This window comes from Penicillium cosmopolitanum, assembly GCF_028827165.1.
Source record: "Penicillium cosmopolitanum strain IBT 29677 chromosome Unknown utg000008l:1.0-4398992.0:1.0-4402845.0, whole genome shotgun sequence".
Classification (NCBI taxonomy): domain Eukaryota; kingdom Fungi; phylum Ascomycota; class Eurotiomycetes; order Eurotiales; family Aspergillaceae; genus Penicillium; species Penicillium cosmopolitanum.
This window is the reverse complement of record NW_026622678.1, coordinates 1,341,413-1,357,214: the sequence shown is the minus strand read 5'-3', so window position 1 is coordinate 1,357,214 and position 15,802 is coordinate 1,341,413. Positions and strand designations below refer to the sequence as shown.

The window sequence follows — 15,802 nt, the reverse complement described above, 5'->3', positions numbered from 1 at the left end:
AGTGCGGGATCAGCGTTGGCTCAGACCCCATTACGAAGATCCCGTTAGTTTGATTTTTGGTTTTTTTGGTCTGGGGCTCGGACTTTGGCTTTGGGCTTGAGATCATTTCACCCCAAGAAGGATTTGCCAGCTCAGCCTGAATGATATCGTGAGGCCATGACAAACCGTTCGACGCGCTCATCCCTGAATCATAATCAATTAATCTACCAGGGCTGAGGGGCAAAGGGTTCCGGCGCGTACCCGGAGAATTGTTCTGAAACGCTCGGGGGCTCGGCGTGCCGTACGGAGCGGAGTCGAGCATCTCCACTCCGCGACCCAGACCGTTGATTTCGCTGGGAACTAGCCCTGCATGGTGCGAATCCTTTCCAACTGTCCAATCTATGCGATATGCAATTGTCAATATCTCCGAAGTGAACACACCGGCCTAGGCTAGGTGTGGCTGGCGGTAACTAGTTTAATACCGCCAGAGGCGTTGTTCTATGCCAGGGTCGGCCCCGAAGCGCCAGACTGGAAGATCAGAAATTGACCCTGAAGCTCAAGAACGAAATCCTACGCTAGATGACGCCGCATGGCACTGACCCTTCGAGATTGCGTCGAACAAGGGACTAGCGCTCTCTGGATTGTTGAGGGCGACCGTCCTGGAAAGGCTATTGCATGTCTGCAAGTCAAATCTGCAGCCACGGCAAGCCTCCAGGGGTCTCGATCAGAGGGGCGGGTGCGAAGATATATATATACCTAGGTATGTGTGAGTGAGTGAGTGTCTCGCCGGCCGAGATGACTAGTAGTAGTCAATGAGACTTTCCACAGCATTTGTCCATTTGCCTCAACAGCTGAGTGGCGGCATCCGGCATCGGCGGTCATCATTCAGACCAATTGGCACGTACAAACAGCACACATGAGGTATTTCACTCTTTCCTGGGAGAGTCGCCGCTAGCCGGGGTCATGATGTGCGTGAGTGTGGGTGTGAGTGTGGGTGTGGGTGTGGGTGTATGTATGTATGTACGGAGTAGTAAGTGTGTATCAAGTTTAAGATCCTTATCCAAACGGCACACTGTGACACGGACGGGCTAGATATACTTTGGAACAAGGCACTGAAAGTGTTCCCTCCCCTAGTCGGGGATCTTGGGAGCAAGCGATAGTGGCACAAGCCGCGACTGGAGTGACACACGCAAGAGATTTCGTATCTTAGAACCGATAACCCGCGTTCGTCATCGGTCGTGGCTTGCATGCGCCCGATACCAAGTCCATGTCGGTCGGGAGAGAGAGTGTGAGGGGCTGAATGGGGGAAACCGGGAGCGAAGATCCTCCCCAGTATCAACGGCATCGCGGGGTCTCGAGAGACGGGTTAGTTGAACACGAGGACTGGGGTGGGACAGGCGGTCGATCTTTCGTCTACACCGCAGGCCCATACTCGTGTGGAATGGAAATCGAAGAGCACAGAATCGTGACTGGTGGAGGCGAGGGATGAGAGCGAATCAGAGAGGCGAACCCGAATGAAAAAAACTGGCCGGGGATTGGTTGACCGATTGGTAGTCACCGCTGGATGTGGTGAAATAGAGTAGGTGAAAGTACGGAGTACATGAGGGAGGGATGGGAAAAAAAAGTAAAGAATAAGAAGGTTAGGTAAAAGATTCAGGATATCCAACAGGATACATACGGGAGTAGCATCTATACTCGTAGACCATAGAGCTAGAGCATAGGCCTGCTGACAGAAAGTGTGTAGTGGTTGAGTTCTGCCGGTCTGGATCGGCACTCACACTTTTCCCGCCTCCTTTCTCCCTCTGAGAGACTCCACTAAGGCAGTCACTTTCCCCCATCCACATTTACACCCCCATTCTCCCTCCGGTCTAAGGAGTCATGGTCGTTGCAGGCCGGTCCTGGTATATCGAATCCGTTTAACTCTTCCTCGATTCCCCCCCTTGGACCCCTTTGCCTCGTGTCCGCTGCGAAATCAGGCACCCTCCCCGACCTGCGCCCACCAACCCCAACAATCACACACACGCGACAATCTACCGGTTCACGTTGGACACGGTGTGAGGATAGTTGGCAGTCCTCGCCTCTCTTTGCTCTCGAATCGTCGAAAACGAGGGATTACGAAGCATGGGATCGATCGAGGCGCCCTCTTCCCCCGCATTCCCTTCCCTAGACCCCGTCATCATGGACGACGAGATGGAGTCCGCCTTCATCAATTCTAATATGGATTTCCTCGACCCGACACAACTCGACATGCCTTCGGGCTCTGCTGGAGGTGATTTTGACGACTTATTTGCCCGATCCACCAACTCCCGCCCGAACGGAGCCGTGGAGCCCTCGAAGCACTACCAAGACCAACATCCCCTGAGACAACCCCCGGTCATGGCTGCAGATTCCCCCGCCGAGTCACCTGATGCGTCCAGTCGCAGTTCGTCCTCAGAGTCCCCGAGAAACCACCTACGACAAGCCTCAATCGCTTCGACAAACTCCGCAGCGCATAGCGAAAATCCGCTGACATCCACAGGCTACTCAGCGGAGGACTGGATGCGTCCGGAGCTGTCCTGCGGTCAAGGAGGAGTCTCCGTTTAATATCGAACCGTCTTTCCCTATGGATGGTGGGTATTCCATGGATCCCGACCTAGAAACAAGTAACCAAGCCATGGACGCGGCATTTGATTTTGAGAGCGCCGCGAGCAGCCCCAGCCCACTGAAGGTCGAGAATCCCCAGCTGCCCAGCAGCCAGAAATCTTCAAAATCACAAATATGGAGTCCTTCGGCCGTATCAGCGGTTCCAGCTCAGAACGGCGCAGCACCTCCGGTGAGTCAATCCCAACATGATCTTGTATGCGAGCACTCTAACTTTTGATATACAATTTAGGCACATGCACATGCACATGCACCTGCATCTCCACTTTTCGCTTTTGGTGTGAAGGAACAGTCGCCATTTTCAGGGGTCTTTCGAAATGATCACGAGAAGCTTGCCGCTTCCCAATGGAATGGCCAGTCTCCCTCGTCAATTTTGGAGGAAAGCTTTGGTGGCATCAATATGAATGGACGGTCTCCATTGAACTCCATGTCGCCAAACATGAGGTTCAGCTCGCCAAGCTCCTACCCATTTCCTGTCAACTTTGCCTCGTCCCCGGCCCAGACCGATCCCGCAAATTCGACACAACCTGTTCTCACCGTCCATCCTACCTCACTCAAGTCCCGCGTCGAAACGCAAATCCCGATCCGATTGACCCTCTCTCCGCTGCCGGCCAGCGTCAAGAAGCTGCGCCTTCCATCCCACACTATCTCTAAACTCAAATTCCTTGCCCCTCCCTCCACCGAACCTACTTCCGACACCCTTCAATTATATACGAGTTTGGTTTGCACAAGCGCCATGCAAGACCGGGAAAAGTTAAAACGAGCCTTTGCCCGCACAAGAAGCGACAGATATCACTCGGGGATAAATGGTCCCGACGAGGAGAGACCTTTGGACGGTGGGGATGTGAAAATCTGCACGGGATGCATTCAACGAGAACGGAAGCGTGCCTCTCGGAAGAAGCAACGGAAACCGGAGGAGGACGAACTATTCCAGAAGGATGAGGAGAAGAGGGTTATTGTTTTCAACACAAGTGAAATCAAAGAATGGGCGGAACCACCTAAGAACGCTTCAACTGGTTATGGGGATATGCCACCTGCCCCGCCCGGATCGATGCAAGTGGAGCTCCCGATGCGAATCGCATGCTACTGCCGACACCAGAACGAGAAACTGGGTTTCCAGGTCATTTTCACTGTGAAGGATTATCAAAACAACGTGGTGGCCCAGGCCATAACCAACTCGATCATGATCACCGATGACCACAAAACGCAAGCACCCTCAGCGCCTGCACCTGCTGGCCCCTCGCCATCTTTGCCAGATGGCCTGCCAGGCGTAGGAGTCTTTCCCTCGGGACCTAACGGCGAAGGCAAACCTTCAAGTGGTGCTTTCGCTACTCCTCAGTCACCAACCGATCTACAGGGCCTCCAGCAACGATTTAGCTCACAATATCAGCTCACGAACAATTCGTTCACTGCTGCTCAACCAAATGGTGGACCTTCGAGCTCTCAGACACCTCGCAGTCTTTCAAGACAGGCCTCGCCGACAGACTTCCCAGGCCCTCAGACCAAACGACGGAAGCACAGCAGCTCCGGGCGATTGCCTTCAGAGTTGACCATGACCCGAATGGAGACACCCCAGTCATCTAGCTCAGCAATGGCCGCTGCTCAGCTCGCGGCAGCTCGGGGATATGCCTCGCCAACGGAACGGCCATTCGTTACCCCATCGTCCATGTCTGGACAGTATAGCAATGGGCCTCCCACTCCCAACCAAAGTAGTGACAATAACCCCTTCTTCAACCCGACACCGGCTCAAAGACAAAGTCTGGATAGTCTTGCTCACCAATCTCTGGTGTCTGCACCCAACTCTGCACAGCCAAGTCGTCCTGGGACACCCGGTGCCTCTGGCCGTAGCAGTTTCCAGGATCCAAACCTTGCACTTGGATTGGGCGGTACGCCTGCAAATCAAGTTTGGCCTTCCATATCCCAAGCTCCAAGCCGACTCCCCTCGGTTATTCACAAGCTTGTGCCCGCGGAGGGCTCAATAACTGGAGGCACAGAAGTTACGCTGTTGGGCAGTGGTTTTTATCCTGGAATGGAGGTTGTTTTCGGCGATACTCTCGCAACAACTACCACATTCTGGGGCGACAAATGTTTGAATTGCTTGACCCCGCCAGCTCTTCAACCGGGGCTGGTGTCCGTTGTTTTTAAGCATGAGCACCCAACTTTCGGGCAGGTTCAACAAGCGCAACCACTAATGCCCAAGCAACAATTGTTTTTCCGATATGTGGACGACCGTGAACTTCAAATGTACCGGCTGGCGTTGAACATCCTTGGCCAAAAGTTGGGCAGCCAAGCAGACGCGTTCCAAACTGCCCAGCAAATCATGGGAAGCGATCCGAATGCTTTCTTCAACATGCAGAAGGACATGCAAGGTGGGGGCTCTTCCGGTGGGCATCAACGCCAAGTGCCCGGAATGGATTCTCAGGCGAAGTTGAGCGATCTTGATTCTAAAATGTTGACTTACCTCGAATTCATTGATTTGGACGATAGCCCACGCTCCGCTCGCTACAACTCCCGCAGCACCACTGGCCAAACTCTTCTGCACTTTGCAGCTTCTTTGGGTCTGACTCGATTTGTTGCGGGACTTTTAGCCCGTGGGGCTAACCCAGACGTCCAGGACAGTACTGGAAATGTTCCCATGCACTTTGCTGCTCTACATGGCCATGCTCATATTGTCCATCGACTGCGGCTCATCGGGGCCAATGCCAATGCCCGCAGTGTGCGTGGATTTACGCCGGCAGACCTTGCAACGACATTGCCTGCGCACCAAGCTGCTTTGCTCCCATCCCGGCACTACCGGTCTCGCAGTGTTGGGTCACTTTCTTCTCGCCGCAGACACAGTAGCTCAGCTAGCCTCAACTCTCTCTGGGAAGCCTCTTCAGCTTCTGGCTCTCTTGGTCATGCTGTTGACGACTCTGAGGACCTGGATGATTCTGAAGAGTTGGACAGCGATGATTCCGAAGCCCCATTATTCTTCAGCTCATCCCGTCGATCAAGCATGCATCAAGACGCTATTCCTCCGGTCGTGGATACTGGTGAACAACCCGCGGCACCTGATACTCGTGGTTTCTCCCCACCTGCAGCCATTGTCGCCTGGCAGAACCATTTGACTGCACAGATTCATCAATTCCAGCAGAGTGTATCCAATGCTTTCCCTAACATGCCTGCGCTACCCCCCATGCCGGCTCTTCCAGATTATCAGGCCAACCAAATGATGCGTCGCATCACTAACCTGGTACCTCAACGCCCGGCTACTCGTGGCGATGGCTGGTGGGACTATCTGAAAGGGAATGCTGCCCCGGTCCAGAATCTTCCGCCTTCGTACGATGAGCTGTATCCGCACCAGCAGGATAAGCAGAACGAAGCATCTGAAATGAAGAAGTCTGCGCTTCTTCAGGCTGCCACAGAGGCAGCTCTGGACCAGCATTTCGAGACACAGAGCAATGTCGCCTCCTCTTCCGCCTCTGCATCCGCTTCAACAGTAATTGCCCAAGCCCAACCTGCCCAGATCGTCAAGGATGATCTCAAGGATATCACAATTGGGAGCAAGGTGATCTCTCGCGAGCAGCAGAAACATTTGCGGGAGCACCAAGCCCGACGTATGAAGGGCCTGGGCAGTGACCGCAACCTCTACTTTATTTGGGTAAGTTACCACGTCCACGTCCACTTTGAGACCTTACTAACCCGTGATAGATTCCCCTGCTACTTTTGGTTATCTGTGCTTGGATGCGCAACTTTGTGCCTGGTATTTGGCAAGGCGTTACGGACGGCTTTGAATTTGTGAAAGCCCGCTCTACACAGCGGGCTGTGGAATTGGGATTTTAGGATCTTTTCATTTGTTTTAACTCTTCCCTTTGGTAATTCTTGGTCCTCATCTACAGACACGGAGTTTCTTTCTCAGCGTCACCCCAGCCCCCTTTTCTGTTGGCTTCTTGTTTTCTTTTGTTTCTGCGTATAATGACAGGCTACGACCATACATAGTACATTCAAGCTTGCAGAGGCGAATTGGCCTCTTTACTTAGGCATAGACAGATATTGAATCATCTTCTACACAATTCCTCCGAGACTTCGGTTCCCAGCCTATGTGCAGAAAAGGGGATTTCTTGATCTGATAAAGTCTCCAGATCTACGAGTGAAGGTCTATTTGTAGCTTATCTTATTCCACACAACTCCTCAAGCACTTTCTCGCCATCGCCATTCGATAGGAAGTCTCCCGACTACTTGCAACGAGCCATCCAGTCTTATTATGATACTACCAAAGCCCTTAGTCAATAGTCATAAGTTGCTCATAAAAGCCACCAAACTGATGCACCGGATCATGAAGATGAATCTCCAAGATCCAATGACGCTTATGACCATCCTTCCCAACAGAGCTTATCTTTTCCGAATTCCCCCTCTTAACATAAAGCTTAATCTTATCTTGAGGAATGCGCTCATGAGGAAAAGAGCCAACAATATGTCCCGCAAGGTCAGCACCGAATTGAAACCCAGCCTGCTCAGCCTCCTTGCACGCAATATCGTACAGCTCCTCACCCGTCATATCCGGCCTCTCCCAATACAACGCCTTCACCTTGACCCAAATAGGCTCCAGTGCATCCCGAAGCCGAATCTTATGCGGGTCGTTGCCGAGAACGTATGTTCGGCCAAAATCGGCCTCCCACGCCTCGAAGACGGGGCCTAGGTCCACGACTAGAATGTCGTCTTCTTCGATTATACGGTCGGGTGGGTTCTCTGCGAAGGGACTGAGTGTGTTTGGTCCGCTGCGAATCACGCGCTTATGCCAGTGTGATCGGACGCCGAGGGTTTCGCCCAGATCGTAGATCTCTTTATTCAGTTGCTTCTCGCTGATGCCGGGGCGGAGAAGTTGTTTCTCGATTTCTTCAAACAGGGTGACGGCTTTGTTTTGGGCCTCCATGAGACTATTGGCCCGCGCGGCCTCTTCGGGGCTGGAGTATTTGTCTGTCATCTTTGTAGGGTTGCTTGTATGTTGTTCGCAAATGAGGCGATTTGCCGAGCTTATAGGAAATACAAAGTAAGCCTGGTGAGGGGTCGGGGAATTGGGGATTGTTCCATCAGCTTCGAATTGTCACGTGTGGGGGGTATACGTATACGAGCACTGTGATTCAGAGGAATCTTTGAAATTGTCAGTCTGTTGAGGAAAGTGTTGGCGGGGTAAGAGTTACTAGTTGTGGAGAGGTGAGATGTGGGGGAGATTGGCTTATTTGTGATGGTTACTATTGGACCTAAAGCCAATGCCACATTACTCTACTAGTGACCGAGATTCTTCATTAATTATATCAATACTGTCATTTCCATTTTTCTTGTTTATCGTGGCAGTGCACATGCTCCATTATCTGGGGTAATTAATGATGATCCAGTATCACGATTGAACCTGCGAAATTCTGCAAGGCATTCAGGGCTTTGCCATGACCAAGGAGTCCATGAGCCAGTTGAGACCACGGGGTTCAGGTTACACTCATCGACTGCTTCAAGTTGCTGGGTATTTATATCCCACGGAAGATGAAACACAGGATTTGGATGATGGGCAGCATCCACATTCATAACGCAAGCTGGACCCAACCCCATCCCATCTTTGAAGAAATTCAACCAGTCCGGGCTATCAGCTGCAGTTTGGTTCCAGGGATCGTCGTCCCCGTAGATGAAGAGACGCGCTTCGCGTTGTATAGACTCGTCTGTGATGGGTGATGCAGCATGCTGTTGTTCACGCACAAATCGAATCAGGTGTTCTGTCAACTGCTCAAATGGAGTTGGCTGTGTAATTACTGCACTTTGAAATGTATCATGAGTCACGCGAGCTTCTTCCTCCCTTGAAGTGCCTTCACGGCGACTGGCACTGAAGGGGTATATGCCAGTTGACTCGATGCCGATGAGGTATGGAGGCATGGCATTATCGACAGCAAGCACCACTGCAGGATCAAGACCTCTACATCCTTTCCACTCCTTGATCTGAGTTCCTTGCCGAAAATGTGCTGCAAGATGATCGTTCCTGTCTGACCAGAGAGTGAAAGTTTCCGAGCAAAACCCGCACCTTGAATTGATTTGAGTGACCTCTGACTTCCATTTTGCAATACTAGTGACGGCATTTTGTGAGCCGTGAAATAGGCGGAGATGCTGGAGAAGATGATCCTTTCGATAAAATGTTCGAAGAGTAGACGGTTTCTCTTGACACTCCATATGCCGGTGAAACTGGATATGCTCCTCAGAAGGAGCATCGATCTCACAAAACACACATCGCAAGATATTGGAGGCCTCATCTCGGTATGTAGGTCCAAATGGTGCACAGACCCAGCTTTCCAATGACAAGTGTAGAGTCTTTTCATGTCTCGTCCAATCATGTTTGGATTTGAAAGTGTCTGTGCAGAATGTACATTGGAATGGACGCTGTTGCGTTGGCTTTTTATCACGGATTTGAGATGTTGGAGATTTCTTGCGCAGCCGTCGATTACGGCGCCGCCTTGGCTCTCCCACGTAAAATCGTCCAAATGATCCTGAGTTGCTTGAGCCGAAGCTACGGGCGGATGAAGCTGAGCTGCTGGAGGCACTTGATTCGGATGCTGCAATTGACGGGGTAGGTGGGCGAGGTCGTTGAGAACGTCTCCTTGGAACCGATAACTTTTCAGCAGTATCTTGTAGCACTGGTTCCTCTGAACTGATACAATGGGTAATAGAGCTCATAATATCTGTCAAATGTGCAGGCTCTGTTTCTGGCGGGGAGTTTTTCCACCGGTCCATCGGACTGAGCGAGAGAAGTCCTTCGGGGTGAGCATTGTTAATTCCTAGAAATTCCTGGCTACCCCAATCTGTATTTTCGAGAAATGAAAATGACAGGCCACCATTTGGTATTGGTAGTCCTTGTTCTGATCCGTTGATGTCGTCCGTGCCGAAGGAATCAAGTGAGCTTGTCGCAGAAAAGGTAAATGTCGGATCAAGACGACTGTCTTCCAACAAGTCAAATGGCTGGGAAATATTTGAAAATATGCATTCTTCGAATGCTTTTTCAGGTGAGACGGTCAACGGTTGGGTGTCTCTCAGGCCGTTTGCTAAGTTCAAGTTGCCACCGAGTGGGTAATCTGGCTGACGGGAGGCTTGTTCATTTGAGACATCCCAGTTCATGCAAGGCAGAGTAAATGAACTATGCAGGCCGTTAGCGCTCCGACTAAGCCGGGACTTCCCGCTATTCCATAACTTACTCATCTTCAAGTTCGGATACAGATGCTCCAGTTTCGAATGAGGGTGATTCAATCCCCCGCGGTGTGGACCATTGAAACTGGTCGATAAAGTCTTCCTCACGAGACGGTACGTTATCCTCCATCACAATAGATGATGTTTATCTATGGCCAATCATGCAATTTGCATCTCACGATGTTTGGGGATCGAAGGGACGCTAAATCTCCAGTCTTGGGCCTTGGCCTTCCTAAGTGAAGATGTCCGCGATATGACTAATCTGCGCGCCTTTGGCATTACCAAATAAGGGAAAGCGTATCATCTCCGACAGAGCGAAAGAATCCAACCAAAATCCTTATCAAATGGCGAATAAGTAAATATAATAGATACCAGGAGACTCAATTGCTGGGTCTGCCCGTGAGAGAGTAAATAAGCCAACTCTGCCCAAATCTCTCGTCAAAATTAAGATAAACTACACTTGCACTGACCAAAGAGAATTCTCCACTCTCATCATGATGGTCCCTCAACCTTAAAAGTGCGGGGTGTTCAAGAGTCAAGACGGCAATCCGGTTAAAACTTGCCCTACTAGTTCCCCCTAGTCCGCCATCCAACTTACTCACATGTCCGAGGAGAAAGTGTGCCATCGCCCCTGAGAAGCTGCATCACAGTGATCGGCACTCACCACTGCCGGTTGGACCCCGGGATAGTTCGTGTGACTTCATGCACATGGCCCACAGCCACGGACCCTAGGGCGCCAACCCTTCGAATTACCTCTTGGGGCCTTGGTATTCAAAAAAAGCTGTGTAATGGCTTTTCGGGCTGTGGTCTAGCGCCTCTAAGGCTCAGTATTACTGGTTCATCACTATGTTTTTAGAGCTACTAAGGCCGGCGTTGACACCATTTGATCCAGGGACCTGCAGCTACCCCTCTTCCTGCACTTAACTTCCGTTAGCCATGCCGAGGCCGGCGATCATGAAAGAGGAGAAGGGGGTGGTGGAAAAAAGCAATCTCACGTGGAAGTGATAGATCAAGAGAGCTCAATCTTTCAAAAACCCCACTGGTTGGGACCTGGATGACGTTCTTTTTGTTTTGAGGCCGCTTCCCTTCTCCCCTACTGTACTCAACTCATCATGGCAGCCACCACAGAGACTTCTGGCTATGTTGGCAGTCTTACATCCTCTCAGGAAGAGAAGCTGCAAAGCTTTTGGAAAATTTTGATGCAATCCTGGGGTGCTGATGTTTCGGCCCCCAAAGACTCAAACGCATCAACACACTCGAATGGCTCAGGCTCAGCCCAGCCACGCCGAAGATTGTTTTCTCTCACTCGAGCGCCAACCCAGCCAACCGAAAATGAAACCGCGGCCATTCCCAGCAGTTTCATTCCTCTCTCAAGGAATTGAATGCTGGTCCAAATGAAATTAAGGCAATCAACTCGCTCGTGTTGAAATTGCCGGGGGATCGTCTTCGGTCGGCCTACCTGACTGTACTCAAGCAAGATCATGCGGATGCACTGCTTCTTCGCTTTCTTCGCGCCGAGAAGTGGAATGTTCCTAAGGCATGGATTAAATTTGTGTCGGCTCTCGATTGGCGGGTCAACGAATACAAAGTCGATGAAGAAGTTCTGATGAAAGGCGAATTGTATAATCTGGAAAAGTCGCGAGCGAAAGAAGACTCGCCCGAGAAGAAAGATGGAGAAGGATTCATGCTTCAGCTTCATACAGGCAAGGGTTATTTCCACGGTAAAGATAAATTTGGTCGGCCAATCTGCGTGGTTAGAGTGCGAACACACGACCCAAGCTCTGCGACCAAAAAGGGTCTCAATGACTATATTGTTCAATGCATCGAGACAGTTCGACTGGTACAGGTTCATCCTGTAGATACAATGGTAAGCTCTGCTCGATCGATGAATCCTTGTGATCATGTTGTCCCGTTCTAATCACCCACCATTAGACCATCGTCTTTGACCTCACTTCCTTCAGCTTATCAAACTGGGTATGCTGCCATGCCCGTCAATCTTCGTGGGCGCGATAACTAATCCCTATCTTCTAGGATTTTCCTCCAGTCAAATTCATCATTGAAATTTTCCAAGAAAGCTATCCGGAGTCTCTCGGAGCCATGATCTTTTACAATGCACCGTGGATATTTTCCGGTGAGTTCCACAGCTTCTTGTCCTAATTAATGTCGGATCTAACTTCTCATAATCATTTTAGGATTCTGGAAGCTTATTCAGGGAATCTTGGACCCGGTGGTGGCTGCGAAAGTTCACTTCATTAGTGGCGCCCAGGATCTGCAGAAACTCATCCCGAGGGACAGATAGTCAAGGAACTTGGAGGATGTGAGGACTGGGAATATAAGTATATTGAGCCGGAGGCCAATGAGAATGACAAGTTGCTTGATGCTGAGACTCGGAGTACAATCCTTGCTGAAAGAGAGACGCTTGGTAGTGAGCTTTTTAGCCTCACTGCCAGTCTCATCTCCAACCCGGACGACAAGACTTCACAAAGTCGCCGTGACGAGATCATCAAGCAACTCAGTGACAATTACTGGTCGCTTGACCCCTATGTACGGGCCAAAACTCTTTTGGACCGACAGGGGGTCATCCAAGGTGGTGGGAAAGTCGAGTTCTACCCAGCCACAAAACCCTCGGTCAACAAGGAGACAATCGTCACCGATGAAAAGTCAGAGGCAGCGACCGGGCAAGTCTGCAAGGAGCCGTTAGCTGCGGTCTCTTGAATTTCAGGATTTTCAAGCTGGAGGAGAGATTCGTGGTGTTTTTCGTGGGGTGTTGAGTGATCTTGTTTCGGTTAGATTTGTGGATTTATAGTACCTTTATACCTAAACTCTCGAGGTCGGACAATCTTTCAATGATACTATTTCAATATGATTGAGTCGTAGGAAATATTAGTATTTACCATGGTCCATGCGCTCAAGGAATCTTTTTGCTACCATATAGTATTGCATAGCTCCTAAGCTGCCCGAGGTGTAAGCAATTTCCCCGCAAGGTAGCCCCTTTAAAGCTAGCCGAGTAATCTGACCCCGCCCTTCCGAGGTTGAGGTAGCCATCGTCCCATCATCACAGCCATTGCCTCAACTTTATTCTACCTCATACTGACTGATTATCTGCCTCTTTCTACAAAAATGGATATAGATGATGCCGCCCGTTATCACTCGATTCCCTGGGTTTCAGAATTGTTGCAAGATACGGCTTTCGTGACAGTCCCTTCGACCAACAGAGACACCAAGTCCTCGACCGAGGATAGTCTTTTTTCAGTCACCCTCAAATCGAATGCTACCCTTTCGGGGTTTCTTTCCCAGTATCGACGGCCGACCCCCACCTCCGGGCCTGGTGGGACTGGGGGCATAGAGGAGGTCCGCATGATTTTCATTCTAGGTAGCAATCTCAACGGCTACCCTGGCGTTCTCCACGGAGGAATCGTGACCACCATTTTGGATGAATGCACGGGCCTTCTTCTTGTCCTTCGCAGCAAGTACAAAGCTGGCGACGATGACGCCCTCGCACCAGGCTCTAAGACGGTAACTGCCTACCTGAATACAAACTTTTTGCGTCCAGTTCCGACACCTGGTGCAATTGTTGTGTACGCAAAGCTTGAAGAGACCAAAGAGAACCGGAAGTGGAAAATCAAGGGTCGGATATGTGATGAGGATGATCAGATTCTCGCAACGGCCGAATGTCTCTACGTGAAGTCTCGATCCAAAATTTAGAACGGCCTCTAGATTTCTTTTCGATAAAGCCTACGCGCCGACTGGGCTTTCATTGTGAGATCAGGTACTACTTCAACTTCATTTTCAGAGTTTTAGACTGCTATTCGGGTTCACGAGTCAATAGGGCATTGCTATATTTACTCAGTGCTAGTGCTTTATTGTGTCCGATTGCTATATGATAACATCTGCATCGATGCATCCTCCCAGTATCATTTTTTTTTCTTTCTTAGTAAAGGCTTGTTTTGATAGGCAAAAGTCTTCGAGGCTACAATTATGGGTCATGCAACAAACAGATGACGATCATCAGGGAGTCCGAATGGGGGCCGGTCGATATTGACGCCATGGAAAACAATGGGCATTATTTCTCCACTCTATGTTTCACGAGAAATGAGATACTAGATTTCGATTAACTCCTGAGAAGAGAAAGTCAATCTTTCAAGCGATGTTACTGTCGGCCCGAACTAGCTGCACGATTGAAGTGGGGGAGGTTGCATGTCGGATCAGGAACTGGGTAATTGAGGTTACAAGGCTGGGGCAGGACTTTCCAAGGCAGTCCTGGAAAGATGTCGATCAGGAACTAGTATCTCCCAAGACCAATTAAACAAGCCAGATCGGCGATTTTTGCGGGGATGGCCAAACGGAAACAATCCCTCAGGCGGCCAGGTTTCCGGGTCCGAGCCGCCCCGTGGGAATGCCCATTCCAAACAATCATAAATAGAAAAATCTCGCGTGTGAAAATTGTTGTCGCCCTTTTGAAAACCCATCTATCATGACGCTGTCCCTTGCCCTTCTCACCCTTGGGCTTGGCCTAGAGGCTGCCGCACGCCCGCTCTCGGCGGGCATGCAAAACATCAAGAATGTTGTAGTGCTGGTGCAAGAAAACCGATCCTTTGACACTCTTGTCGGCGGACTTACATATAACGACGATATCGATGGACTGGTCGGACGCGATACCCCTTTCTGTAACCCAGCCAACATTTCGCAGCCAGATGGCAAACAGATCTGCGGCAAGCCGACCGCCAACAATATCGCCAAGGATGACCCTGACCACACAATCTGGGGAGGAAACATGCAAGTCTTTGGAAAATATCTTCCCAACTCCGATGATGAGTCGACTATGAAGGGGTTTGTGACCGAGCAAGACACATACTACAGCCTGGGAGGAAATTTGCTGGAAGCGTCTGAAGTCATCAACTATTATACTCCGGATCAAGTGCCAGTAACCAATGCGATTGCCGAGAACTTTGTTCTATTTGATCGCTGGTTCGCCTCGATCCCTGGACCGACTGACCCCAATCGCGCATATTTGACTTCCGGTACTTCGCATGGTCAGGGAGGCAACACTGATCCTTTCTATGACTCGACTCTTCCTCAAAAGTCTATCTTCCAGCAGCTGTCTGAGAATAATATTACCTGGATGAATTACGAAAACTCGACGTCCTCGAACCCGCCTTTCGCGCCCGATTCGATGTTCTATAAATGGACCAAAGAAAATGGCAAGGATAAAACCAACGTTTTCCCCATTGAGCGGTTCTACTCGGATGCAAAGGCTGGCAAGCTGCCTCAGTTCACATGGATCAACCCTGAGTGTTGTGAATTTATGTCAATGCATCCCAAGTCGCCTATCAACATGGGCGAGAATTTCATGAAGGGTGTTTATGAAGCTATTCGCAACTCGCCTCAATGGAACGAGACTCTTTTCATTGTCACTTGGGATGAGCACGGAGGTTTTGCTGACCACGTCCCCCTCCGACCGGGGTCCCTCCAGGCGACGATATCACCTGGTCTGAAGCCCCGTCGAAGGATGGCACTGGTCTCGGTAACTACACTTTCAATTTCGACCGCTTGGGCATTCGCGTTCCAACAATGTTGATTTCTCCCTGGGTCGAGAAGGGTGTTGTTGAGCATAAGGCAAGCAAAAACGATTATACCCATACCTCTATTCTCACATTTGTTTCTGAGCTTTGGGGCTTGGATCCTCTTACTCCACGTGTGGAGTGGTCGCCTTCATTCAGCAACTTGATCACCAACAAGTACCGGGATAGCCCTGCGAAGCTCCCTAATGCCGCTGGATATCCGCTGAAGCATCAATTGCACTCTCATTGATGATATGCATAGTTATGCATTACTCTCAGCATTTCCCCGACCTTTCATTTTCCTTCAATGTCTGATGATAGAGATGAATGTTGTTTGTAATAGCGTTGCTCAAGAATACAAATATAAGAAAGCATTCCATCGAAGCCACTACAATGAAAGATGTTTTAGCAATACTTCTCAT

General features: G+C 50.2%; 7 protein-coding genes across 7 annotated transcripts; 5 read left to right on the top strand and 2 right to left on the bottom strand.

Moving 5' to 3' along the window:
* Positions 1-2,157: 2,157 nt before the first annotated feature.
* N7509_007063 (Immunoglobulin E-set) lies at positions 2,158-2,562 on the top strand (the record flags this gene model as incomplete). The annotated part of the gene is made up of 1 exon (XM_056631700.1): positions 2,158-2,562. The coding sequence occupies one exon, from the start codon at positions 2,158-2,160 to the stop codon at positions 2,560-2,562; it is 405 nt and encodes a 134-aa protein (XP_056487251.1).
* Positions 2,563-2,581: 19 nt separating this feature from the next.
* N7509_007062 (putative membrane-tethered transcription factor (SPT23)) lies at positions 2,582-6,441 on the top strand (the record flags this gene model as incomplete). The annotated part of the gene is made up of 3 exons (XM_056631699.1): positions 2,582-2,791; positions 2,852-6,259; positions 6,310-6,441. The coding sequence occupies 3 exons, from the start codon at positions 2,582-2,584 to the stop codon at positions 6,439-6,441; spliced, it is 3,750 nt and encodes a 1,249-aa protein (XP_056487250.1).
* Positions 6,442-6,880: 439 nt separating this feature from the next.
* On the bottom strand, positions 6,881-7,582 carry N7509_007061 (M24 family metallopeptidase; the record flags this gene model as incomplete). Its single annotated transcript, XM_056631698.1, has 1 exon — positions 6,881-7,582. The coding sequence occupies one exon, from the start codon at positions 7,580-7,582 to the stop codon at positions 6,881-6,883; it is 702 nt and encodes a 233-aa protein (XP_056487249.1).
* Positions 7,583-7,941: 359 nt separating this feature from the next.
* On the bottom strand, positions 7,942-9,750 carry N7509_007060 (uncharacterized protein; the record flags this gene model as incomplete). Its single annotated transcript, XM_056631697.1, has 1 exon — positions 7,942-9,750. One exon carries the CDS (start codon positions 9,748-9,750, stop codon positions 7,942-7,944), a length of 1,809 nt encoding a protein of 602 aa, XP_056487248.1.
* A 1,181-nt stretch (positions 9,751-10,931) lies between these two features.
* N7509_007059 (CRAL-TRIO domain-containing protein) lies at positions 10,932-12,534 on the top strand (the record flags this gene model as incomplete). The annotated part of the gene is given in 6 exon segments (XM_056631696.1): positions 10,932-11,039; positions 11,177-11,686; positions 11,752-11,793; positions 11,851-11,950; positions 12,012-12,061; positions 12,076-12,534. 6 exon segments carry the CDS (start codon positions 10,932-10,934, stop codon positions 12,532-12,534), a joined length of 1,269 nt encoding a protein of 422 aa, XP_056487247.1.
* Positions 12,535-12,939: 405 nt separating this feature from the next.
* N7509_007058 (PaaI family thioesterase) lies at positions 12,940-13,524 on the top strand (the record flags this gene model as incomplete). The annotated part of the gene is made up of 1 exon (XM_056631695.1): positions 12,940-13,524. The coding sequence occupies one exon, from the start codon at positions 12,940-12,942 to the stop codon at positions 13,522-13,524; it is 585 nt and encodes a 194-aa protein (XP_056487246.1).
* Positions 13,525-14,293: 769 nt separating this feature from the next.
* Positions 14,294-15,630, top strand: N7509_007057 (Phosphoesterase; the record flags this gene model as incomplete). The annotated part of the gene is made up of 2 exons (XM_056631694.1): positions 14,294-15,251; positions 15,293-15,630. The coding sequence occupies 2 exons, from the start codon at positions 14,294-14,296 to the stop codon at positions 15,628-15,630; spliced, it is 1,296 nt and encodes a 431-aa protein (XP_056487245.1).
* Between the last annotated feature and the right edge of the window lie 172 nt (positions 15,631-15,802).